The sequence below is a fragment of the Molothrus ater genome, chromosome Z, assembly GCF_012460135.2.
Source record: "Molothrus ater isolate BHLD 08-10-18 breed brown headed cowbird chromosome Z, BPBGC_Mater_1.1, whole genome shotgun sequence".
Taxonomy (NCBI): Eukaryota; Metazoa; Chordata; class Aves; order Passeriformes; family Icteridae; genus Molothrus; species Molothrus ater.
This window is the reverse complement of record NC_050511.2, coordinates 8,148,248-8,173,449: the sequence shown is the minus strand read 5'-3', so window position 1 is coordinate 8,173,449 and position 25,202 is coordinate 8,148,248. Positions and strand designations below refer to the sequence as shown.

General features: G+C 52.7%; 2 protein-coding genes across 4 annotated transcripts; one reads left to right on the top strand and one right to left on the bottom strand.

The window, feature by feature from the left end:
• Positions 1-129: 129 nt before the first annotated feature.
• LOC118699234 (myogenesis-regulating glycosidase-like) lies at positions 130-18,798 on the top strand. Of its 3 annotated transcripts, none has more exons than XM_036403097.1 (2): positions 130-151; positions 12,203-18,798. In XM_036403097.1, the coding sequence occupies exon 2, from the start codon at positions 12,328-12,330 to the stop codon at positions 14,362-14,364; it is 2,037 nt and encodes a 678-aa protein (XP_036258990.1). In that variant the 5' UTR covers positions 130-151; positions 12,203-12,327; the 3' UTR covers positions 14,365-18,798. The 3 variants fall into 3 exon arrangements, with proteins under 3 accessions (XP_036258990.1, XP_036258988.1, XP_036258989.1); XM_036403095.1 differs by lacking the exon at positions 130-151 and adding an exon at positions 5,177-5,233; XM_036403096.1 differs by lacking the exon at positions 130-151 and adding an exon at positions 7,694-7,869.
• Positions 18,799-21,763: 2,965 nt separating this feature from the next.
• On the bottom strand, positions 21,764-24,238 carry LOC118699836 (myogenesis-regulating glycosidase-like). Its single transcript, XM_036404029.1, has one exon. The coding sequence runs from the start codon at positions 24,020-24,022 to the stop codon at positions 21,932-21,934; it is 2,091 nt and encodes a 696-aa protein (XP_036259922.1). The 5' UTR covers positions 24,023-24,238; the 3' UTR covers positions 21,764-21,931.
• Positions 24,239-25,202: the final 964 nt, after the last annotated feature.

The following is a 25,202-nucleotide window of genomic DNA, read 5'->3' as shown; positions in this document are numbered from 1 at the left end:
TTGGAGCAAACCAGGGCAAGGGAGTGTGGACTGCACCAGCTCCTCGGAGCCCCCAGCAGTTGCAGATACTGAAACCAGGAGTGCAGCCTTCACTCCATGGCCTGCTTGGTCCCAGAAACAGCAGCTGCTGTGACCTGTGTGAATGGCAGAGGTAAATATTCCAGGACTGGCCACCAACGTTTGGGAAAATGAGTCCCCAGGGCAGCAGGAATGCACACAAGGCTGGACCGAGCTCCTGCATCTGGTCAGCAAGAAGCAGAAAGAACTGCTGCATCTGTATGACATCAATGGGTGAAGTAACCTTTTCTCCAGCCCTGCAGCTGTTCTGCCCTTCTAAGCTGTTGGCACAGGAGCCAAGCCCTGATTTTAAAGTCCAATACCAGCAGCTGGAAAACCTGTGGACCACCAGGAATAGAGGACAGCCATGGAGGCCAGTGGATCATGCTGGCAACAAATCTGGTGCAGGATTAGTACCCCCACAGCTGAGAGGCTTGGATTCCACCTCTGCACAGTGGTGCTCCCCAGACCTGTGACCTGGGTTGCTCCAAGACCAGGGAGCTGAGGCAGGGGTAGGCACTGCAGTGTCCACCTTCCCCTCCCAGCCTCCCACTGACTCCCTGCAGGGAATGAGGCTGATGGAGAGCCTAAACCTGGCTCAACAGAGACCAGTAGAGTGTGAAAATCAAGGGCAGCTTGTTTTCTTCTTCTCTAAGGACACAAAATTCACTTTTGCTGGAACCCACTCAGGTGTTCCAGGTTGTCCATCAGCAAACCAGGCAGGGCTCTGCAGCCCTTCAGGGGCACAGGTTGGCATCTCCCCTGCCAAGATGGGTGTGGGTCTGCTCCCATGAATCTGCCAAACTGAAGCAGCAGAGGGGCTGGAACAGAGCACAGCGGGGCTCTGAGTGGGCACAGTGTCATAGGCCAGAGCAGAGCAAGGCTTGACTTGTCCCCATCCCTGCAGGGGCATCTCTGCTCAACTCCCCAGCTCTGGAGAAAGAAAACTCAGTTCATGCCACTCCCACCCTGGCATGACCCAGCTGCCTCTGCACTGAGATGGGTGAGGATTGCTCACTCTGATTGCAGAGACCATTTCTCGGATGGAACAGCAAACAAGGCTCAACACAGGATCACCCAAATCCAGCTTTTAATTAAAAAGGGGAGACAGAGCAGGCAATAATTTCCCTGGCTACCTCATGAGGCTGGGGCAGCTGTGCTGGTGCTGTGACACAGTCATTGGTGGCAGTGGTGTGGGGTCTCTGTCTGCAGCTGGATTGCTGTAGGATTTCCTAGGCAATACAGGAGAAAGGGGCTTGAAAAGCCACAATCACTGCTCTTGCAGCTCCGAAAATAAAATTATCTTGACTAGGACCAGCTGAAACTATTTCCTACCATTGTAAGGTAGCTGCTGGCAGGAGGGGAGGGAGCTGGGAGCCAAGACAAAACAAGGAGGGTATGGCCCGAGAGGGATGTAGGCAGGAATTGCAGTCAGGGAGCATGGCTATGGGACTGAGAGAAAGCCACCAAATCCCAGTGCTCCCATTCTATGGCATAACTGATCCTATGAACATCACCCTGGGCTGCCAACCCACACCAGTCCCAGCAGGCTGCATGTTCCTCCTTAAAAAACACAGGACCCTCAACAGCACTTGCACCAACTCCTGCTGCTCGCTGTGCTCTGTCAAAGACCATCCAAGAGTGGGTTCCACAGGAGCTCTGGAAACAGAACAAGTTTGTAACACAGGTAAGTGCTGCAGGAGAAGAAAACTTTGGGGTTTCTACACCTACCCAGTTGTAGATGCCCCACACGTCAGTTGCAGATGCAGGAGGGTGGCACTCAGAGGCCGCCTCGCTGTGTCTCTGTAGCGAGGCATTGTCATACGCTCCCTGATCATATGGAGATCAGGAGAGTGTTTGACACCCCATGGCATGTGCTTGCTGACTTGTCCGCTGGGGCTGCATCCTGCAGTGGCTTTGGTCTTTTAGAGCTGGCAGAGCAGAAGGTCCGACATGTCAGCCCTGTCCATGGGGAGGTTTCAGAGAGTGCCAGGCACAGGATCTGCTGAATTAGGGAAACTGAGGCAGTGACAGGGCTCATGCCAGGCTGCATGAGTGTGACCTGGTGATGATGGGGTTGCTTTGAGAGCTGCTGTAACACAATTTCCAGACTCAGATGAGTTCCAGCTGGTGGGTCTTCCATCCCAGGGGACCATGTGAAGGGCTGGGGAGAGTTCTGAGCACTGAAAAACGCCTTCCAGCCCTGGTCCTGCAGGAGGAGCGATCCCTGAGCTGAGGCCCCACTCAAGGGGGCATCTGTGGGACACAGCTTTCCCCTCACAGGCTAAGAAGGTCAGCAGCACTGAGGCAAAGCTCACTGCAAACCAGCTCATCTCCTGCAGCCTCGTTACCATGTGCATTGTAATGAGGGAGCAAGCAGAGGGCATGGACAGGGACGTCACCACTGTGCAGGACAGAAATAGTGCATGCTACCAACCAGGGCACCCCTCTCCTCCATGAAACACAGCCCTCTCAGGCTTGCCAGCTGTAGGACATTGGTACAGTCCTGTAACTCCCTTCCCAGCCTCTGCTTGCCCCATTCCTGGCAGCCCCAGTGCACTCACCCCATCTCCCATTAGGCAAAGTGCTTGAGTGTCTGTGGACACCTTGGATGCAGGGGCAGAGGAGCCAGTGATTCCATCCTCTCTCCCATGGTTCTGGGTGAGGGAGGAACTTGGGGAGAGAATCACAGCGCTGCTACAACCCCCAAGAGAGGCTTGATGCTCAGATCTCCAGCTGCATTTCCAGCACTAGATCCTGCCTAGTAGCCCGTTTCACCGTGTGTCCCAGCAGCTGTGAAGGCAGATGCTGCCACATGGAATGGGTGTCTCTTCCCACTCCCTACTATCTGTAGGGATTAACAATGCCCCCATTACAAAATCCATTGGGCCAAGGTCAGCCCAAGCAGCTGACTGAGGAGATGGGGATTCCCTGTAGTTTCCCTGGCAATGCAGGGGAACTACAGGCACATCATCAGCCATCAATCCCGCTGCCTATTGGCCTGAGATGAACTGGTTGTCCAGCTCCAAAAGTTCTGCCAGGGTGCTAGCTGTCCTTCTGTGTCACAGAGAGCACGTGTCCATGGGGTCTGGGGTCTGATGGTGCTGGCACTGGGTCTGTTCAGCCCCTCTTTGCATCTTGTGTCCTCCTGACAGTGCCAAAGGGATGCTCTCTCAGTATATGTGCTTGTGGCTTTGCCATGGCCATCCATCTCTTTTCCTGGACTGAGACCATCCCTATCCCAGAGATGTCTGCACATCCTGAGGGTTCTGACTTCCCCTGGTAGTAAGTGCTGCCTGGGGAGTACTCTCCTGGTGCCCCATAGTCCCGAGGGACCTCTATGAGAGATCCTTAAGGAAGCCAGATTTACACCCTGGACAATTGTTTGTATGCATGTTCTCCTCCAGCCATGCTTGGGACTGTACAACACCTAAAATCCTGCTGGCATCCCTGAGCCTGACTGCACATACCTTAGCATCTCCCAGATTTTGGGGCCACATCAGTGTTTCTTGTGCTGCTTGTATTTTCTGTTATCATTGTGTGCTCTACTTACCAAGAACGTGTTCCCTGGCCACACTGTGTGTTATGCAGTAATCAGCCCTGTCCTTCACCCACTGCAGGTCTGGCAGCACATTTTTAATCCCCACATGTTTACCTTTAGGATGTCCCTGTTGCTGAAGCAGCTTTTTTCATCCTTTGGCAGAGGGCAGAAAAGATGCTGTTCAACCAGCACAGTCATCATTCTGCTACTGCATCAAATCCCCATGGGCCAAAATTAGGTGTGAGACTTTGCAGAAAACATGTGATTTGCTTTAAATTACTGAGTTTAGAAACTAAAACCAAGCAACAAGAATAAACAGTGAACACTGGATTCCCCATATATGTCCCTACGCCTGAGCCTCAGAGAGAATTTTCTCAAGGTCTTCTCCACTGAGAAACAGGAATATTTTCCTCAATTGGCATGGGTGTGGTAATGAGAATTTTAGGGAATTGACCATGCAAGAGAGAGTGGTGTTTGTCGGCAGGAAGACCCACTGGAAATGGCCTACTGAGATGGCAATGCCAGGGTACATTCATTTATCTCAGAGGCTTACCTTGCCCCATGGCACCGGTGAAGGGCAAAGGTGGTCTTCCATCAAAACTGGCTTGGGCAATTGTTCCCCTCAGACCCCCTCCCACAGTCTGGGGAAGTTCCTGGGAAGGGTGGAGAAACTTCACTGACTGCTGGCTTGGTGGGCACTTTAACAGCCCTTGCAGACTGCTGCTCTCCCACCACACACAAGCTGGAGACCAAGAAAGCGTGCAAGGGAAAGCTCTTGGAGCATAGTAACACAGCCAAAAATAGAAGCTGTCATTGACACCCGTGTTTGTCAGCTTCATGCTGGGCTGCTGAGGACGTGCTTGCTTTTGGCAAGTTGTCCAGGAAGAGCTGCCATCCATCTGGGATGCTGAGCACTGACACAGGCTAAATAAGGAGGGGTACTTTGAAAGCAGCACATCATTAATGAGGGTGTGAAATGCCCTTGTCTGACTACGATCTGAGAGCACAGTGCCAGGGGCAACGCCACCCGGGCCCCTCCATGTGTGCTGCTGATCATAAATCCATGGCACTGTGGTACTCACAGTGGGGGATCCTTCAGCACAGAGCTCTCTGGGGACCCCCACTCCAGTGTGGCAGCAGCCTGCCGTGCTGTGCCCACACCAAGCAGTACCCCAATCCTCCTGGGAGCAGGGAAACCCCCTGAAACCCCATCCCAGACTAAAACCATCCCGTGAAAAGCATGCCCCGGCCTAAAAGCATCCCATTGAAAAACCTGGCCCGGCCCCAAATCATTCCATGAAAAGCACATCCCAGTCCCAAAGCATCTCATGAAAAGCCCATCCCGACCCGAAAGCATCCCGGCACAGCCCTGCCAACTCCAAACCGCGATCCATCTCAGTCCCGGGGGCACCCCCATTCCCACGCAGCCCCGGACACCCCCAGCAGGTCCAGCCCCGCCGCCCCGGAGCTGCCCTTCCCGGGCCGAACTACATCTCCCATCGGGGAGCGCCGGCCCGTGGGCCGGTCCGGGGCGGGAGCCGGGGCGGGGCGGGCAGCGCCCAACCCCGGAACCGCGCTCAGCCCCGAGCCCGGAGCCCCCGGACCGGCAGACCCGGCCATGGCCCGGCGGTGCCGGTGAGTGAGCGGCTCCCGGGGCTGCGCTCGGGGCGGGGGGCACAAGCGCGGCTCGGGGGGTGCGGGCGGAGGCGGGCGAGGGGTCCCCCGAGCGCAGACCCCGGGCTGCGGCATCGGCGATGGCTCGGGAAGGCCCGCGGGGAGCGGGGTGAAGGTGCTGCGCTTTGCCCGGACCTGGGGAGCGAGCCCTGCGCAGCCCGCCGTGCCGGGACCGCGCGGGCTCCGTGATGGGTGGGAGCCTGGCCGCCCAGAGAAGATGAGCGGAGCCGGGAGACGCGTCCCCGGCACCACTCACAAAGCGTAGCTTCAACTTTTGCCGCTTGATAAGATGTTGGCAGTGAAACTTTGCAGATGGGCATAGGCAGCTCATTGTGCTCTATGCTGGGTTGGGTTTGGAGTGGGTTTTGGGACAGCTCCACTGTCACTGGCCATGGCAAGGAGCAGCCAAAGCTGTCAGAAAGCACAAAAGCTTCTTCTCCTTTTCCTCCCTTACCACCTTGGGATACTCTTGATGTCCAAGGGGCAAATGCCTGGCGAGCAGACACCTACATCCCAGTGGAGAGTGACGCTTATGGGGTTGTGTCTGCCTGGCTGGATCTGCACATGGAAGAGCTGCGAGGGAGCACTTAAAGGGATTGGTGATTGTGTTTGGGCCAAGGTTGTCCAGCGTCACCAACTGTTGGATACGGATGCAAATTCCGGGACTTGCGTAAACAGCCCATCATCGTGAGCCATCCACAGCTCTCTGGCGCTGCCAGTGCCTGAAGTTTGATGGTGGCTCGATGGCTGGAAAATCGGCAGGGCTGTGCCAGAGGGATGTACTTAGGTTTCCATTTCTCCCCCATATCGTGTTGTAGTGTTTGGATGTTGGGTGGGCTCAGGTTTCAGCCTGCATCAGCATCCGAAACGCTGAGCGCTCCCAAAGGGCTGAGTCAGCTCTTTGAAGAAAGAATCTGTGTGACCAAATGGGGCACTAAGTCCCACTTGTGGGGTGGGAGGACAGAGATGAGCAGTGAAATTGACATGCATTTTGGGGAGAGGCTGTTGGAGTGATGGTGTGGTAGATGGCACACGTCTGGTACCAGCCAGAGATGGGCTGGGGGCAACAGACAGTGGCAAAGACGCCAAAATCTTTGTGGCAGTGTATCTCACATGGCAAAAGTGGCAAATGAAATAAGCTAATTGCAGCAGTATTTGGTGTTCTGCTTTTGCCACTGTTGGACACAAGATCTGATGGCCCTGCAGGTGCCGAGGAGCTGATTGCTGGGCTCAGGGTTACTCCATAGGCCACAATTTCAGAGCCAGGCTCCCTCCCTCCAGCTCCCCCAGAGCCTGTGGGACTTCTCCAAAGTGGACAAGGACATGTTCTTAAAGGGAGAGCCCTGGAGCTTTCTCTCTCTCGTGCCCAATGTTCTTTGATACAAGTGGACCAGAAGGACTAATTTTGTTTTAAAGTCTCCACAAATTTTTGTGGCTCAGATAAATTCAGGCTCCCTGATGTGCCTCCAGGCAGGGAAAAGCAAAAGCCTCTGGTCATGATTTAGTCATGAGACAAAATCACCATGAGCTGTGTGCAGGGTTAAAGTGAAAACCCATCCTCTTAAACTTCATCTTGGTAATTAGCACGGGGTGAAAAACAAAGAAAGAGGATTTTGTAAAGGGGGAATTGTCAGGGGTGTTAAATATTAAGTTGTCTGCTGCCAGAATTGGATCCCAGTGACTGCTTTGTATTCATGGTTGAACACTGGATGAGGTGACTAAATGGGTTTGGAGCATCACTTGACGCTGAAACTTTAAAGGACAAAACTGGGCTGCAAAGTCACGATTCCTGTAATAAAGGTGAATGTATTAAAGGCTGGGCAGGGCTGATGCCACAGCTTCAACTCCTCTTGCAGACAGAGCGAGGTGCTGGCAGCCTGTCTGCACTTTGCAGATGAGCTCTTTATTCATTCACATGGCCACCCTGGATTTGGGGTTTATCCTCCAAGTGCCCAGTGCTGTTTAATCCTATCTTACAAACCAGCCAGTAGCAGTGGGGCACAGCTTGCTTCTTTTCACAAGTCAGCCTCATTACTCTCCTCTGGATCATGACTCTGCTTAAAATTGCAAGATTTGGGGGAGAAAGCAAAAACCACCCCAAACCCTCTATTGGATTTGTTTTTTGGTTGGTTTTTTTTTTTCGTTTTGCTTTCTGACTGTGGCGCTCCTGTGAGTGCAGGGAGGGGATGCGCCTTTGCCGGCCCTTCCCGCTCACCTGGCAGGGAGGTGAGATGCCAGCCTGGGTCCGGCGCTCCGGGAGCCGGAGCTGGTGGAAGCAGCGCCCGTGTGCGGCCGCCCCTCCCGGCCGGGCTCCGCTCGCCTTGGCACACCCCGGCCGGAGGGTTGGCTGGTCACGCATCCGTCACGGAGCTGAGAAAACACGGCGGTGACGGTGACGTGCTGGTCCCCTCCTCCTGCCCGCGGGCACCCGCTGCTCCCGGAGCGCCCGGCTCCGAGCACCGGCACGCCCCGCGCCATGGAGAGGATGGAGCTGCCGGGGACGCGGAGAGGTAGCGCTGCTCCTTTCTTATGTGCTTAAAAAGACATCTGTGGTGGAGCCAGGCGGCAGGCGGGGATCCCCAGGAAGCCATGGCCAGGTAAGCACTGGGGCACCGTGCCCCGGAGGGATGAGGTGCCTCCTGCATGGGCCTGGCTGTGTCCAGCAGCTGAGTCAGGGGGGGAATTTGCAGCAGCCCTTGACAGCAAGGGTCTGTCACTTTGCAGGAGGTGCAGAGAGTCCCCCCAATGCCGCATGTGCAGGAGCCCCTCAGGCCAGGCAGTGTGTCCATCCCTGCTCCACTCCCTTGCCCACAGCAAGGACAGTGAAGGTGAGGGGTCCTCTGGGGCACTGTGTTCTCCTGGCTGTCCCTGCAAAGGCAGAGCTGCTGCCCTGGCTCATGGGCTGGGTGTCTGTGTCACACACATGCCCCCCGAGGTGCCTTGAGTACTGCAGGGATTAACCCAGACCCCCAGAGGGATCCAGCTTAGTATTTGGGGGAATCCACAGGATTAAGGGGGAATCAGTGCCTCTGATCCATGTGGAATCAGGGTGTGTGAGGAGCAGCCCTGTGCCCTGTGCCAGTGTTGTCACCAAGGTGCCCCACTCGTCCCACCTGCTCCCATCAGCACAAAGCAGGAGGAGCAGTGATTTCACCCTATTTGACTCCAAAAAGCCCTCCAGAGAACTCTAGTGCTCTGCTGCAGAGCCCTCCAAGGGAAATTAAACCCCCAGGATGGGCTTGTTTGTCCCCTGTGTTGGGTGTGCAAAGTCCCTTTGTCAGGGCAGGTTCCCTGCAGGCAGTTCCAGACGGGGCACGTGGAGGCTCTTTTTGCTCCCACAGCTTTTTTGCAGAGAAGGCGTTTCTCCCTTAACTCGCTGTCCTCATTCCCTGCACTTGTGTGGGGTTGGAGATGCCTCCTGGTAAAATCTGCAGTGTTTCTGTACTATTTCCTGAGCTCAACTCTTGCCAAGATGTTTGGGGAGGAGGCGGCAGCACCTTGCAGTGGAAGAGGGAGGGTTTCCTGGCATCCCAGTGTGGGAAGTGGGTGTGTGTCCCCAGCAGGAGCTTGGCCCCTAGCATGGTTCAGACCTGACCCTGCCAGGGCAATAGAGACCAGTTGTATGTTATTGACCCTCTTTCAATGAATGTCCTAATTGCAAAGTGGCTGGGGTTAGTGGTGCTGTGGGTCTCGCAGCCCGCGGTTAGCAGTGGTGTTGGTAAAAATAGAAGCGGTCAAAAAATGGATTTTTATTTTTACTCCATAAAGTGTGTCCTGCTCAGATGTTTTGCTTTCATCTCGAGTTGAGGCAAGGCGACTCACTGCTTCCACAGAACACAGAGAAAAAGCTTTGTTTTGGGTCAGCTGGGAAGCTGCGGCGCAGCAAGCTGCAAACATGCTGTTTGACTTTGACACTCTCCCTTCTCGCTTTCTTTTTTTTGTTTGTTTTTTTTTTTTTTTTGAGGAGTTAAAGGTCGCCACAATGTCATCTTGGAGCAAAATAACAAGTTAGCATTACACAAAAAGAAAAAATATTTGTTGAAACAGGCAGTGCATGAGCAGGCACCTCTGCAGGCTGCAGCTTGTGAGTGAGAGGCAGAAGGCATCTCCGGGGATCCTGGGAGACTTAGCTCTCACCTGGGACGGAGCAAATCTCCCACTGGAGGATGTACACTCTGTTAACAAGGCAAAAAAATACAGGGCAGAGACCAAGATTGTTTTTGGAGACCTCCTTGGCCCATCACTGTGCTGAGTGATGCCTGCAAACACTGTTCTCAGCATCTTTGTTGAAATGGTGTCCAAGTGGGCAGTGTCCATCAGCAGCCACGGGGTTTGACCCAGCCACAGCAGTCAGAGCAGAATTAAATCCACCAGCTCAATCATCCAGCTTCCACATCTCTCTGAGGCAGGTCGGTGTCCAAGGGACTCAAGAGGCTGCAAAACCTTTCTTAAAAAACACTATTTCTCTATTGACAGTGGCAGTGATGGCTCCCTCATGTGTGCCATGAGCTCCAGTCCATGGGAGGGGGGAGGGAAAGAAAGAAACAGCCAAAAATAGAGCAGCTTCGAAGAAGTTCATAAATAATAAACCAGCTTCCTGAAAGGGAGATAAAAATCCAGAAACTCCTTGAAGCCCTCAGAGCTGCTGTCAATTTTAGATGGAGCCACAGCAGCATCAGATATTTCTTGGGCTTAAAACCCTGAATGAGAATTGGCAAAGAAAACACTATTTTACCCTCTTTTTTTGTAAAGAAGATGTGAAAACTTCAAAAAAATATATTTTCCAAAATAATTTGCAAGTCCTGCTTGGTGGAGGATGCATTTTATTTTTTCCCATCTTGAGCTTTGCAGTCCCTAGATAAAGCACGAGTGAGACACAGGCGTGTCTCCAGAGTCACAGGTATTTGTTTCCATCTCTCTCTCTCTCTCTCTGGCATCCCCAAACCTGCCAATGTTGAGGGTGAGGCCTTGTTTGGGCTCAGCATACCTGTCTGTATTTCTGGAAGCATCCTGCTGCTTTGTGGCTGCACTCAGCTTTGCTAGTTTTGGCCAAGGTCCTTCTGCTTCACCTTAAAGCCAAGGAAGAATTGAGGCAGGGATGAAGGTTTCTCCCAAACACAGCCTCATTCCGCCATCACCTCCTCTCTGTCTTTATTGCCCAATTTTGGCTGGGCTCAGCTGGCCTTGCATCACAAATACTGTGTGGGTGAGAGCCCCATTGCCCTCGTGGGAGGCAGGATCCAGCGCTGGGTGACACAGTTGGAGTGGCTGGAGCTGTCCCCATCCTGTGACTGAGCTCCCTGCTGGCAAGTGAGGGCTCTGTGGGAGTTGGCTGTGGGACAAGTTGTTTAACTAAACCTATCGCCTGTTCAGGCTAATCACTTCCTAATGCCTCTATAATCCCATTTAAAGCAACTGGCTGTCTAGAAAGTTACTGGCTCCCCGGGGAAGGTTAGGATGACCCATCTGGCCACACAAAAAGTTCCCCCAACTGCAAGGTCGTGTCCAATACGTGCTTCAAGATGGATATAAACACAGAATGTTTTGTTGAGCGTGTGCACAGATGCTGCTGTGGGTTTACACGTAGCCATCACTGTAGTGGAGCAACAAAGCTTAGGTGGCATTCAGGACCTCTTTCTGCTTTACTTTTCCTTTCCTGGGGAGAAAGATCTATTGAGGCACAGGATCCACTTGTTCCAGATTGCCATGCCTGTGGCAGGGAGACGCTTTTGTAATTCATTTTGGATCTTTTTCTTCCTTTTTGTTAAGGAAAAAAACAACCTTATTAGAGGAAGTCTCTGCAACTGGTTTCATTTGTGCCCCAAAAGAGTTTTTTCCCCTCTGGTTTGCCCACAGCCAGCAGGTTTACAGCCCCAGAGCTTGGGGAGGAGGTGGCTGTGTTTGCTGGCATCAGGCAGATACCAGGCAGCTGCTCTCCAGCTTTGCAGCTCCTCTCCCTCCCCTGCTCCTCCTGCAGCTGTGTTTGTTTCTCGCTCTCCCATGTCCTTACTTTACTTTTCCCCCCTGGATCCCGGCGTTATGCTTGGCGGAGCCCAGCCAGGCCCTGGCCAAGGAAAAGCCATTAGGCTCTTGGCACAGCCCACTTCCCGGGGGCCGGGCAGGGGGGAGTGGGATGGAGCTGAAACACTGGAGCTGGAGCCTTGCTGGATGGAGGGAGGGCCCTCTGGGCCCACTGCTCACTTCCTACAAGGTTAGTTTTTCTTCCAGAAAAGCTGGAAGTTCTTTTCCACCCAGATCTGCTGTAAAGCTCTGAGCACATGGCAGGAGCTAGCCATTCTGTGCTACTTACTGCATCCCCTACGCCTTACATGCCCCCCAACGCCAGACACGAGCCACTTGTACCCCATCCCCATTTGGCTCTCTGTGAGCTGTGGAGAAGCAGGGATTTACTCACCTTCAGTGCAAAGCATCACCCAAGTGAAGCAGTTGGGACATGCTTGGGACAAGAAAGGGATGTTGCTGCAGATGAATTAAATCTGCCAGGGAGGCAATATGATTAAAATTAGGATTGGCTGCATGGAATTCATTATGTGGTGTCTTTTATAGCTCTCAGTTATGCCTTTCTCTTAAAGACACTCTCAGTGGGCTCCTGATCTGGCTCCTGTTCAGCCTCCTACTGCCACTCAGTCTCCACTCCTGACTCACTGAAGGTGTTCCCAACAACAAAAAGCCATTAAATGTGGGAATGATTTGGTCCTTGTTGCCCTAGGGTTGTTCCCCATGTCGGGCTCAGGCTGTTCCCTGCATGTGTTGTCTTGCCCAGGGTAATTGGAGATGATGTCTGGTACTTGGAACACAGCTCCTGGCAAGTCACAGATGGGCAGAGGAGGCCGGGGGGAGCAAGTGCATGACACGCTGTCCCTTGATTCAGAGGTTCTCTCAGACTAATTATATCCTCTCCTTTTTCAGAGATGGGTGTTCTGGGACGCGGTGGAGGTGGGAGCTCTCCTAACAATCCGGTGTCTTCTCCTGGTAGCCCCAGGCGTGCTTCCTTCCCACTGTGCTGGAGAAAGCTCTAGGGAAAGCGCAGCGCCATGTACACGTTCCTGCCAGAGAACTTCACGCCAGTGAAGCAGAAACCCTCCAAGGAGCTGAGGCCGATGCTGGGTGCCATCCTGCTGGGCCTCATCCTGTTCATTGCAGCGGTGGTGGCCTGGTGCTACTACACGGTGTCCCTGAGGAAGGCGGAGCGGCTCAAGACGGAGCTGATGGACCTGCGGGCGGACGGCTTCGTCATCCGCAACCAGCACGGCGAGGTGGTGTTCCGGCTGGCCTTCCGCTCGGGCAGCCTGGACCTGGAGTCGTGCTCCAAGGAGGGTGAGATCCTGAGCTGCTCGCGCTCGAGCCGGGGCCCGCTCAACTTCTTCATCCAGACGGTGAAGCCCAAGGACACGGTGATGTGCTACCGCGTGCGCTGGGAGGAGCTGGCGGCCGGCCCGGCCGTGGAGCACACCATGTTCTGGGAGGACGCCCACTGGTACGGGGGCTCGGAGATGAGCATCCAGCACTGGCCCATCCGCCTGGCCGGCTACCAGGAGCCCGTACCCTACGTGACCAGCGACGTCTACTCCTTCCGTGACAGCTTTGGCGGCATCCTCGAGCGCTACTGGCTCTCCTCCAAGGCGGCGGCCATCAAGATCAACGACTCCGTGCCCTTCCACCTGGGCTTCAACGCCACCGAGCGCGCCCTCTTCTTCCAGGCCCGTTACAAGGACTCGCCCTACAAGCCCCCACCAGGCCAGCAGCCCTTCCCTGAGCTCAGCTACCGCGTCTGCGTGGGCTCCGACATCACCTCCATCCACAAGTACATGGTGCGCAGGTACTTCAACAAGCCCTCCAAGATCCCTGCTGAGAACGCCTTCCGGTACCCCATATGGTCCACATGGGCCCTCTACAAGAATGATATCGACCAGGATAAACTCTTGCGGTTTGCTGAAAAGATCAAGAAATACCATTTTAACTGCAGCCACATAGAAATTGATGACATGTACACCCAGGCCTATGGAGATTTTGACTTTGACCCTGTCAAGTTCCCCAACGTAACAGAGATGTTTGCAAAGCTGAGAGAAGATGGCTTTAAGGTCACTCTGTGGACTCATCCTTTCATAAACTACAATTCCTCCAATTTTGGTGTGGGGATTGAGCGTCAGCTGTTCATCAAGGAGCCCACGGGGCGGCTGCCAGCCATGGTGGAGTGGTGGAACGGCATCGGGGCCATCCTGGACTTCACCAACCCAGCAGCCCGTGACTGGTTCCAGAGCCACCTGCGCCAGCTGCGGCACAAGTACGGCATCTCGTCCTTCAAGTTTGACGCGGGCGAGACCAGCTACCTGCCCAAGCAGTTCAGCACCTTCCGCCCGCTGTCCGACCCCAGCATCTGGTCCCGGCGCTACACGGAGATGGCCATCCCCTTCTACGAGCTGGCCGAGGTGCGCGTGGGCTACCAGTCACAGAACATCTCCTGCTTCTTCCGCATCATTGACCGCGACTCTGTCTGGGGCTACGAGCTCGGCCTCAAGTCCCTCATCCCCACTGTCCTCACCATCAGCATGCTGGGCTACCCCTTCATATCTGCAGACATGATAGGAGGCAATTTCTTCCCCAATAAAACTAATGGGGCAGTGGAGATCCCCAACCGGGAGCTGTACGTGCGCTGGCTGGAGCTGTCGGCCTTCATGCCCTCCATGCAGTTCTCCATCCCGCCCTGGCTCTACGACAAGGAGGTGGTGGAGATCGCCCAGAAGTTCACGCAGCTCCACGAGTCCCTGGTGGCCCCGCTGCTGCTGGAGCTGGCGGGGGAGGTCACCGACACGGGCGACCCCATCATCCGTCCCATCTGGTGGATCTCGCCCCGCGACGAGGCCACTCACCGCATCGACTCCCAGTTCCTCATTGGGGACACCCTGATGGTGGCTCCTGTGCTGGAGATGGGCAAGCAGGAGCGCGACGTCTACCTGCCAGCGGGCAAGTGGCGCAGCTACAAGGGGGAGCTGTTTGAGAAGACCCCGGTGCTGCTCACCGACTATCCCGTTGATCTGGACGAAGTTGCCTATTTCCTCTGGGTTTCCTAACAGGCTTCTTAATCAGCTTTGGAATAACCATGCCTTACCTAGGACTGTCTAACAAATAATAACTCTAATTGCACATTTCATTTGAGACTGGGTTGGAGGAAGGGAACTAAATCAACTTCACTGTTCTTGGGGATAATTTTTTTTTTTTAATTTGGGGATTGGTCTTCATTTTTTAAATTTGGGTCCTGTGGTAGGCTCTGATTGGATTACAGTAGGCAGCAATTTATCTGTATAGGTCAGAAAGGAGTTGTCAGTTTGTCTGCAGACACATGGTAAACCCAGTACCTTTTCAATTCTCAAGGATTTCAAGTGTTGGAAGTTGCTTAGTGGCAGTGGGGAGCATTCCTAGTCTTGTGGGAGCACCTTGCACTGGGTATGGGGGTGTGTGCTGTGGGAGGATTGCTACAGCACAGCCTGCCGTAAGTTTTTTAATATGGAAAATATATTCAAATGGATATTTTTAAGAGCATAAAGCAAATAGAGTTACATATATATAAATATATATATACACACCTATTTTTTCCCCTTTTTGCCTGGCATGGCGCTGGACTAACAGTTGCCCCATGCTCCCACTTTCCTGGGTGCCAGGCAGGCCAGGTCACTCAAGTGATGTCCATGTGTTTTAACTGAATGGGTCGCTTATTTCCTGCTGGGACAGCTGCATCCCACCTGCTCGCCCATTTGACTTCCTCTACAAGGCTCTTGCCCGTGTGTTTTGCCCGGGGCATCAACATTGCCTTTCCTGGAGCAGCACCGCCTCTACCAGCATGTCCCATTTTTTAAAGCACTTATGACCCCACTTGGTTACATGATTATCCCGCTGATTCCATCCTTTTTGGTTTTTAAGGACAGATGAGGTTTGTTGCTGGCAGAAGGGCTGCCTGGAGCAAAGCTGTCCCCAGACACTGCGTGGGAGCAGCTGGTTCCCACAAGCAGCACGTGTCGTGGACTGACAGCACCGTTTGCCGATAGCCTGTGGGTGGAAAACACCAGCTCTGCTAACTGATGGGTCCGTGCCAGCGCCTGTTCTCACTGCACCCACGGAAATGTTCTCATCTAACGCAGAGTTAAGCTAATACCCATCTCAGGTCACCGTTAGAGGTGATGATTTTGTTGAAGCTTTTCCTCAGTCAGCCCTTGTCTCTCCCTGGGAGAGTCCTGGGGAGCTTTCTCAGGCAGTGTTGGTGTTGCTGGAGGTGGGATTGCTGTCAGAGGCTCCTGGGGTGCATGTGGGGTGATGTCATCCTGTACCCCAAGTCCCCAGCAGCTGCGTCTTCAGCAGATTTCCCATTTGGTTTTGTATGGGAAAATGCATTTACAGAGACCCGAGGCAGGGCCAACAGGTTTGAAGTCTTCCCGACGGCAAGAATTCCCAGCTCTGTCCCAGTTGGAACATGTGTCAACCCCTGAATTTTTAATGAGCTTCTGCAGAATTGGATTGTGATGGCTGGGAAGGGTTGGGCACCTTGCCCAGGCTACAGCCAGCCAGGGACAGCTCAGCATCTGTGGGACTTCTCCTGGAATTGTGTCTGGGCTGGGCATGGGTCTGGCAGGAGTCGGCCATGCAGGGAGATGGTGCTTGTTTTGGGTAGGGTTGGGTACCATGAGGATCTTTCTCAAAGCCCATCTCCAGCCACAGAGCTTTTCAGGAGGCAGAAAAGGAGATGTACTAAGCTTGAGGGTTGTGATGGGGTGCAGGAGGAGAAATTTCGGTGTTAGGGGTAAAATCTGAAGTGCTTTTGTAGCTAGGAAGTGAGGAAGTCTGGTTTCATGGACTCCCTGAAGACCTGAATCTCCTCTGTATAATTTAATCCCAAAGTGAGATGTAGGGGATCCTTACAGGTCCCTGGCCAGCTGGAGCACAAGCGTTTCCTGAAGCCTGTTTGTTTCTCGAGCTTTTAATTCTGAAGGACTCAAGTTTCTTCTCTGCCACTGGTGCAGAAAATGATGATGTTACAAGTTACAGACACCGTCTGGCAAGGAATTAATCCTGGAACCTCAGTGTCACTCATCAGGGCACTGGCAGGACTTGGCCCTGGCTTGCAGGTGAGGAGATGAGTCTGGCCAAAGCCTTTAAGAATGGCCAAGTGTGGAGGGAGCTTCTGCAGCCCTATAAATGCATGAAGACCAAGCTTTGAGGGGCTCCAGCTCTTCCCTTTCAACCTTTGCTCATTAAATAAATACTTGCCATCCCTTGGCATGGGAGTCATTATGATGCCTTAAGAGACTACCTAGAACAGAGGCTAGACAGTATTAAAGGAATAGTTATTTATTAGAAAGGCCTTCAAGGATACACTTTGGGCAGTACAAGGGCCTGTCTGTGGCTCCAGCCAAGATGGACGACAGGTCACGAGTTTTCACACTTTTATAAGTTTTGATCCATTTCCATATTGGGGTTAATTGTCCCATTACAGCTTCAGGTTGTGAAGTCCCATCCTCCCAGTTTGTTCTCCTCAATTCGCTGTTTATACTTTTTGGGCCTGAAGCTGCAACGGTGTCCTTGGTTCTCAGGCTGGAAAAGGATTGTTTTGTCTGCCTAAACTGTGAGGAGAACTTGCTAACACTTTATATGGAGTTCAGAGTTATATACTAATGCAGTACAGAATCTGGAAAATAAGAAACATAAGGTGTCAGTTAGGTGGAGGAGATGTTGCACAGCTCAGCTGCCAGTGCAGAATTGGGATTCTTGGCACAGGACTTCATGGGAAGGATCCTGGCATGACCATGAGACACTGTCTTCTCTTTCCCTGGTTCTGTGCCACTCACTGTGTGCATCACTCATGAGGGATGAGGCTGTGTGAAGAGAAACACAGCATCTCTGTTAGTATCCTCCTACTGTTAAGATGATGGTTGCAGCCAGATGAGTGCCTTCAATCTCCTTGCAGTGGTTTCAGGCACTGTCAGGAAGGTCATGGAGGAAATTCTCCATTAGACACACTGTCTTCTTTCCCCTCCCCTGAAAAAGAAAGGATTTTATTAACAAAGTTATCATTTTCTTTTATTTAACTATATCAATGAATGGGTAAGATTACAGAATATCCTTATTTTTCTAAATGCTGTAATTAGGGCACAAGTGGACATGGCTGTTCAGTGGTCCAGCAAGGAAAAAGGTAAAGCTGCTGAGAGGACTATGAGCTGATGTTGGGGACAGCCTCAGCAGTGCTGCCTTAAGCTGTCTCACAGGCTTCTAGATGGCCTTTCCAACTTTTTACCAAAACCACTATTTCTAACACTATGCTGTAGCATTTGAGGATCTTTCGGACCTTGCAGACCAGAAGCTCTGCACAGATACCTTGGGAACTGCTGCTAGGGATATTCCTCTTATTTATGCCATGGGTCACAGGCCAAAGCTGGGTTTAGCTTGTCTCAGCCAAGAAAAAGCCCCAGGCAAGGTTTGGGAGTTGGATTCAGCCTTTTCACACATGATGCTTATGTGATTGAATTTTGAAGCTTGCACTGTTGTGAATCAGGTTTTCTGGATGCTTGTGTTTGTACATGCTGTCCTCTGTCAGACTGTAATGCTGGTGGGTCTGTTTTTAACCACTTTTCTAACTGCTAATTGGTATGAACTGTAACATGAATCACCTTGATTGAGATAAAATTTTGGAAAACAAAAAGAAGTTTAACTATGTCCATCTGTACCAAGTTGGTGGGTTGGCTGGTTCAGGGAGATCTGGGGCTTTTCTTACCCTAGTCTTCACTGAAATCAGGGTGAAGATTGTTGTTTTATTTAAAGCTTGCAGCTTTTATGTATGTTTTAAAAGAAAAAATTGGCAGTAACCTCACTCTTGTGTCTGCAGTGGTGGCAGACAATCCCACTGGATTGAGGATTGTCCTCCCTTAGGTCCTGACAGCAGAGACTAGCTGTGCCTTAGGGCTGGCCATGAAAAGGCCATGTCCAGGTGGACCCCAATGTTGTGTCAGCCCCCAGGAGTGGGGACCACACCCACCTTTAGGGTCATGGCCCTATTTCTACTGACATTCACCCCAAAAAAGATTTATCAACACTGAGTCTCGGGATTTGCTAGTCCATGCTGCTCTCAAAGGACACACACCAAGACTGTAGGGGATGAGCAAGAGGAGCCTCTTCTCAGCTTCCCTTTGGCTCTCCAGAAGGTCTTTCTCACTGTTCCCACTGTCCCCATGGTTCCCTTTTCCAGAGGGCATTGACAGCAAGGACGTGGATGGAGTAGATGTTTGTGGCTATGGGAGGGCCAGGAATGGAGCATGTGAGACTCATTTAGGAGCCTGCCTTGCCCCACATCAGCCCCTTTGCCCCAAACAATGTTTTCCTTCCCTTTCCATTGTCACCACACAAACCATAGCTGCCTTATGCCATTGGGCATCACTAGCAGTGGCCAACCCATACAGCATGGCTTGAGGGTTGAGAGAGACTTCATTTCACTCCTTTTGCAATAAAAGACATTTTCCCAATGCTTTTCCTTTGACTTCTTCCTTGGGTGTAAGTGCCATCCATACACTTGGCTGATGATCACATGGGGGATGAAGCTGGAGCTGCTGAAGACCTTTGGGCAAGTTGACAACTTAGGGCCCTCACAGCCTTGCAGGAGACCCTCAGTGATACAGAGGTCCTCCTAGAATTGGTGCTTTGGGTTTGAGTTTGGTTTACATCCTCACAAAACCTGGTGCGGTGTGTAGACAGCATGTCTGAGGCTCACCATGGACATGGGGGCAGTGAGTGGGATCAGCTCCATGCTGGGTCTCAGCTACATGGCAGTGCTTGAAAACACATCCACAGCTGTGCATTGCACAGGGAGGAGTGTTAATGGCAAAATCCAAACCCCAGAGGAGCTACAGCAGAAGTCCAATTTGTTGCAAACTGGATTTCAAGGAGGTGCCTATGGGTGATAGCAGAGCAGTGGCTGCTGGCCCAGGAGACCCGAGCTGTGAGCATGTCCACGCCTGCCTGAAATCACAGCTTTGATTAAAAGTAAGAAAAAGCCAAGAGGCAGGCAGAGCCCAAGGCTGGGGGTGACTGTGGTGAAAGGACAAACTGACAGCAGCAGAGCTCCTTTGGGCACATGGCCAGGCTGGTAGCCTCAGGAAAAAGCACAGCCTCCTCAATCCAGGCAGGAGCTGCCAGCCTGCAGATCACTTGTGCCAGGAGAGCCATGAATATGGTTTGTGCTGACACAAAACCCCAGAGGCCAAGTAGAGAAAAACAGATTTTTATTTGTTTGGGTTTTTTATTTTGCCTGTAGGGCTGGGTGTTTTTCAGCTCAGCAGTCATCAAAGAAGGCAGTAAACTTCCCCTGCCAAAAAACAGGCAGCCTGTGGTGAGCCAGGTTCTGTAGGAGAGTCTCATGTCACCAGCACCTCCAGCAAAGAGCACGTGCACAGCACTTGGAGTGTAAAAAATCAACCAGGACTGAAGCTTAGCAAGGCAAACAAGATGTCCCTCCAATAGGACACAGCCCCTGTGTGGCAGGGTGTGGAGAGGTGTCTGTGGAGCCACCTGCTCACAGGATGCCTCCAGCACCTGTCCCCTGTGGCTTCCTGTGGCTCAGCTGGGCAGCAGGGAAAGGCACTGAGGGACAGATTGGAAGGAGATGGGGGGACATTTTTTCAGCCATGGGACCAGGCATCCCGTATCACCCCCAGGGTTTGCAGGAAGTCTCAGTGTTGCCTATTTTTCTCCCCGTCAGCCTGGGGTGCAGGTGGGTGGCAGAGCTGTGCACATGCAGAGCACATGGATCACAGGGGCAGAGGTACAGTATGAGGGTGATAGAGTCTGGCTCTCTCCTCTCTCAGCACTGTGGGCATGAGCTTTGCAGAAAAGTTTTTTTAAGTGCAGGAACAACATCCAGAGGAATTTTGCTGGGCCACCCTGGGATCCTCTGGTTCCCCCAAGACCATTATGGGGAACCATTTGGAGCTTCGAAGCAGCAAATGTAGAAACACTTTCTCAGACTTGAGGGAGATGCCTCATTGGAAACTACCATCCTGGCATGGGAGAAAGCCCATGGTAAGTATTCAGTGCTGTCCTGTTAACCCTGAGCTCAACTGCCAGACTGAACATTGCTTTCCCTTTCACATCCCTGCATTAAGGCTGGTTTTCCCTCTCCACTGCCACACCAGCGATAGCATTACTGCAATTCCAGCTGCTTTCAGGGGCACCTAGAAGATATTCTGGCTCATCCCACTTGGCACTGCTGTTGTGTCCATGCAGGGTCCTCATGGAACAATGGACCTACTGATGGATAACAGGTCTGAGCCAGTTTTGGATCTGCTTCCTCTGGGTACCAGACAAGCTCTCGACTGAGTACAATGTTCCCCAGACCCATTTTGTTTACTTAATTTACTTTACCCATTTACTTTTTGTATGGAGCAGCCCATGGGCAAACCCCTAAAAACCAAAGCTTTTTCTTGCCCTGGGGCTACAAACAGCTTTACTTCCCAAATGCCCACTGGAAGTGTGCTGGAGCCAGCAAAGTGATCTGTCTCCCACTTTGGGAAGGTGCATTGCAGCCCAGAGATCCTTAGACTCTCTTAAACTGCTTAGTCATGTCAACCTAAAATTTCTTTTTGCTTAAAAAGAGCAGGAAACATTAGACCAAGAGTGGAAAGCGTTTCACAGCCAGCCTGGTCACCCCAAGCCTTCAGGAGCTGCTGGGACACCTTCATTCTGGAGAGATCACCTCTGTGGGCCAAAGGATACAGAAGGATCCACCTGTCATGGACCGGGATCTCCATTAACACAGGATGGGAAAACATACTCAGTGGGGAAATTGAGGCAGCCTGGTACTCAGGCTGGTTTGTTAATTGTCTGAACTCTCTGAGGAGGCCATATTCTCTCCTGACACCTGACAGATTACACCTTTGTCCTTTGTCCTAAACATGGTCCTAAAACACACATGGAGCCTACTAAGTATAAACTTCTGCATGACTTGCTACTAGGATTTAATATTGACTGCCATGAGATATCACCACATTTTATAGGCTTACCTGAATGCAGACCATGGACATGGTTCTCAGTAATTTATAAAAGGGAGAAAATAGCTGCCACAGCACTAGCAAGTGCTGTAGCTTTCTTGCTGCTTGGATAGCTCAGGCCATGGGAAATGCAAACTCCTAACTCCTGCATCAGCTCCCATCTCATATGCAGGCTGCAAATTTGGTGCCTTCCTCTTCAAGATAACTACAGACTGCTTTCTGTAAAAAAAAAGTACTTTGCTGCAGCTGCCTCTTTCACTAAGCACATGAAATTTTCAATGTCCATGGGGATCATCTGTGAAACTGGGTAACAAAGAAGACCATGTAATTGCCTTTAGACAGAAGAAGCGTGCATGGCAATTCTTGGTGGGAAAAGATTATGAGCAGAGACTGTGTTTCTGTCCATTACACTTGTCTCAATGCAGTAACAAAGACACCCATCCAATACATTTTAATAAATTATTTGTAGAACAATTGCCACACAGAACAGAAGTGTCAGTGTTTCCTTCAAATTGCACTCTGAAATATTGCTGCATTAAAAATTATGAAAATTCCCAGGTTATTAAAGCCACTAGTAAACTAATCACCAATTGCACAGCTGAAGAGGAGCCTGTTAGGAAACCCAGAGGAAATAGGCAACTTCGTCCAGATCAACGGGATAGTCGGTGAGCAGCACCGGGGTCTTCTCAAACAGCTCCCCCTTGTAGCTGCGCCACTTGCCCGCTGGCAGGTAGACATCGCGCTCCTGCTTGCCCATCTCCAGCACAGGAGCCACCATCAGGGTGTCCCCAATGAGGAACTGGGAGTCGATGCGGTGAGTGGCCTCGTCGCGGGGCGAGATCCACCAGATGGGACGGATGATGGGGTCGCCCGTGTCGGTGACCTCCCCCGCCAGCTCCAGCAGCAGCGGGGCCACCAGGGACTCGTGGAGCTGCGTGAACTTCTGGGCGATCTCCACCACCTCCTTGTCGTAGAGCCAGGGTGGGATGGAGAACTGCATGGAGGGCATGAAGGCCGACAGCTCCAGCCAGCGCACGTACAGCTCCCGGTTGGGGATCTCAGCCGCCCCCTCCGTCTTGTTGGGGAGGAAGTTTCCTCCGATCATATCTGGCAGGACAAAGGGGTAGCCCAGCATGCTGATGGTGAGGACAGTGGGGATGAGGGACTTGAGGCCGAGCTCGTAGCCCCAGACAGAGTCACGGTCAATGATGCGGAAGAAGCAGGAGATGTTCTGTGACTGGTAGCCCACGCGCACCTCGGCCAGCTCGTAGAAGGGGATGGCCATCTCCGTGTAGCGCCGGGACCAGATGCTGGGGTCGGACAGCGGGCGGAAGGTGCTGAACTGCTTGGGCAGGTAGCTGGTCTCGCCCGCGTCAAACTTGAAGGACGAGATGCCGTACTTGTGCCGCAGCTGGCGCAGGTGGCTCTGGAACCAGTCACGGGCTGCTGGGTTGGTGAAGTCCAGGATGGCCCCGATGCCGTTCCACCACTCCACCATGGCCGGCAGCCGCCCCGTGGGCTCCTTGATGAACAGCTGATGCTCAATCCCCACTTCATAATTGGGCGAATCTATGTGTATAAAAGGATGAATCCACAGAGTGACCTTAAAGCCATCTTCTCTCAGCTTTGCAAACATCTCAGTTACGTTGGGGAACTTGACAGGGTCAAAGTCAAAATCTCCATAGGCCTGGGTGTACATGTCATCAATCTCTATGTGGCTGCAGTTAAAATGGTACTTCTTAATGTCTCTTGCAAAATTCAGAACTTTATCCTGGTCGATATCATTCTTGTAGAGGGCCCATGTGGACCATATGGGGTACCGGAAGGCGTTCTCAGCAGGGATCTTGGAGGGCTTGTTGAAGTACCTGCGCACCATGTACTTGTGGATGGAGGTGATGTCGGAGCCCACGCAGACGCGGTAGCTGAGCTCGGGGAAGGGCTGCTGGCCTGGTGGGGGCTTGTAGGGCGAGTCCTTGTAACGGGCCTGGAAGAAGAGGGCGCGCTCGGTGGCGTTGAAGCCCAGGTGGAAGGGCACGGAGTCGTTGATCTTGATGGCCGCCGCCTTGGAGGAGAGCCAGTAGCGCTCGAGGATGCCGCCAAAGCTGTCGCGGAAGGAGTAGACGTCGCTGGTCACGTAGGGTACGGGCTCCTGGTAGCCAGCCAGGCGGATGGGCCAGTGCTGGATGCTCATCTCCGAGCCCCCGTACCAGTGGGCGTCCTCCCAGAACATGGTGTGCTCCACGGCCGGGCCGGCCGCCAGCTCCTCCCAGCGCACGCGGTAGCACATCACCGTGTCCTTGGGCTTCACCGTCTGGATGAAGAAGTTGAGCGGGCCCCGGCTCGAGCGTGAGCAGCTCAGGATCTCACCCTCCTTGGAGCACGACTCCAGGTCCAGGCTGCCCGAGCGGAAGGCCAGCCGGAACACCACCTCGCCGTGCTGGTTGCGGATGACGAAGCCGTCCGCCCGCAGGTCCATCAGCTCTGTCTTGAGCCGCTCCGCCTTCCTCAGGGACACCGTGTAGTAGCACCAGGCCACCACCGCTGCAATGAACAGGATGAGGCCCAGCAGGATGGCACCCAGCATCGGCCTCAGCTCCTTGGAGGGCTTCACTGGTGCTACAATGTCAGTCAAGTGCCCTTCTTTGGCACCGTCCTTTGGAAAGTTTCCATGTTTTCCCGAGCGGTGGGTAATCCGAGTGTCCATTATCCCTTTGCAGCTTCAACACCTGGTTAGCAACTTTGCTGCTGAATTCTTTTACTCCAGCTGATTAAATGAAAATCCAAGATGCTGCATGAAGCTTTGTCACAATGTCCTTCTCAAAGCTTGTCTGCTCACACCTGCAATGGTTTTTCATAAAACCGAGAGTCATAAACACCAAAACAAGCCAATTAAATCTTGCTGAAGGCCGCAGCTCCTCTGCTCTGTCCGCAGCCCAGCCTCCCTGCCCTCTGTCTCTGGCTCACTTCGCTCTGCAGTGGCAGCCTGCTCACTGGCAGCTGTGTTGAGCTTTTTTGGAGCATGTCTGTGCCAGGATTCCTATGACCCTCTCTTGGCTGCAGCCTCGCTCTGTCCCACAGAGCAAGGATGAAGGGATGAAAGTCAGACTAGAGCCTGGAGGAGAATGGGGCCAGGGCAAGGGGCTGCTGCCTGAGCATACAAACTGGACATCACAGGCTGATCTGTGTTTACATTAATTATGAGCCCTGCTGGATTTCCTCTCCTGCCCACAACCTCCCTGCATTAAACAAAGGCAGAGAAATGCTGCACTGAAGTTTCCAGCCCCCACCTGCTGCTCCCCACCACACTCCCAGGGATGCAGCTGGCAAAAGATGTTTTATCTCCCTATGCACTTTGCTCCTTCCCTGAACTGCTTGGGGATGTGGGGGTGTGTTTGTGGGGATGTGTTTTTCTTTCCTTTCAACTGCCTGCCCTGCTACCTATTCCAAAGCCATCACCCCAGGAAAGCCCCTCTGGCCCTTGCAGGGGGAAAAGGGAATCTTCCAGTACATCTCTGTCTCTGTATTTTTATTATCATTCAGTTCTCCTAATTTATTACCACTCGGTAGCTGCTGGGCATATGCCAGGCAAGATGCTACACTGCAGTGGAGCTGGAAGATGTTTTGGTTCACAGTATGACGATAGGTGTATTAAATTGAAGTTGTTGCAAGACCAGGACTACATCAAAACCTTGTTTTGCTGAGAAATGCACAGAAGGTGACGTGTTCCAGCTGCATCAAGCATCACCAAGCCAGCTAATGCAGCACAGCTGAGTATCTACTGCCAACAAAAACACAGGCAGGAGAAACTGAGGCTGGAGGCTCGAGACAATGCATTCTGTGCAACCATGTTTGTGGCTCCCCTGGCCACTTCCTGGGGTCTGTAT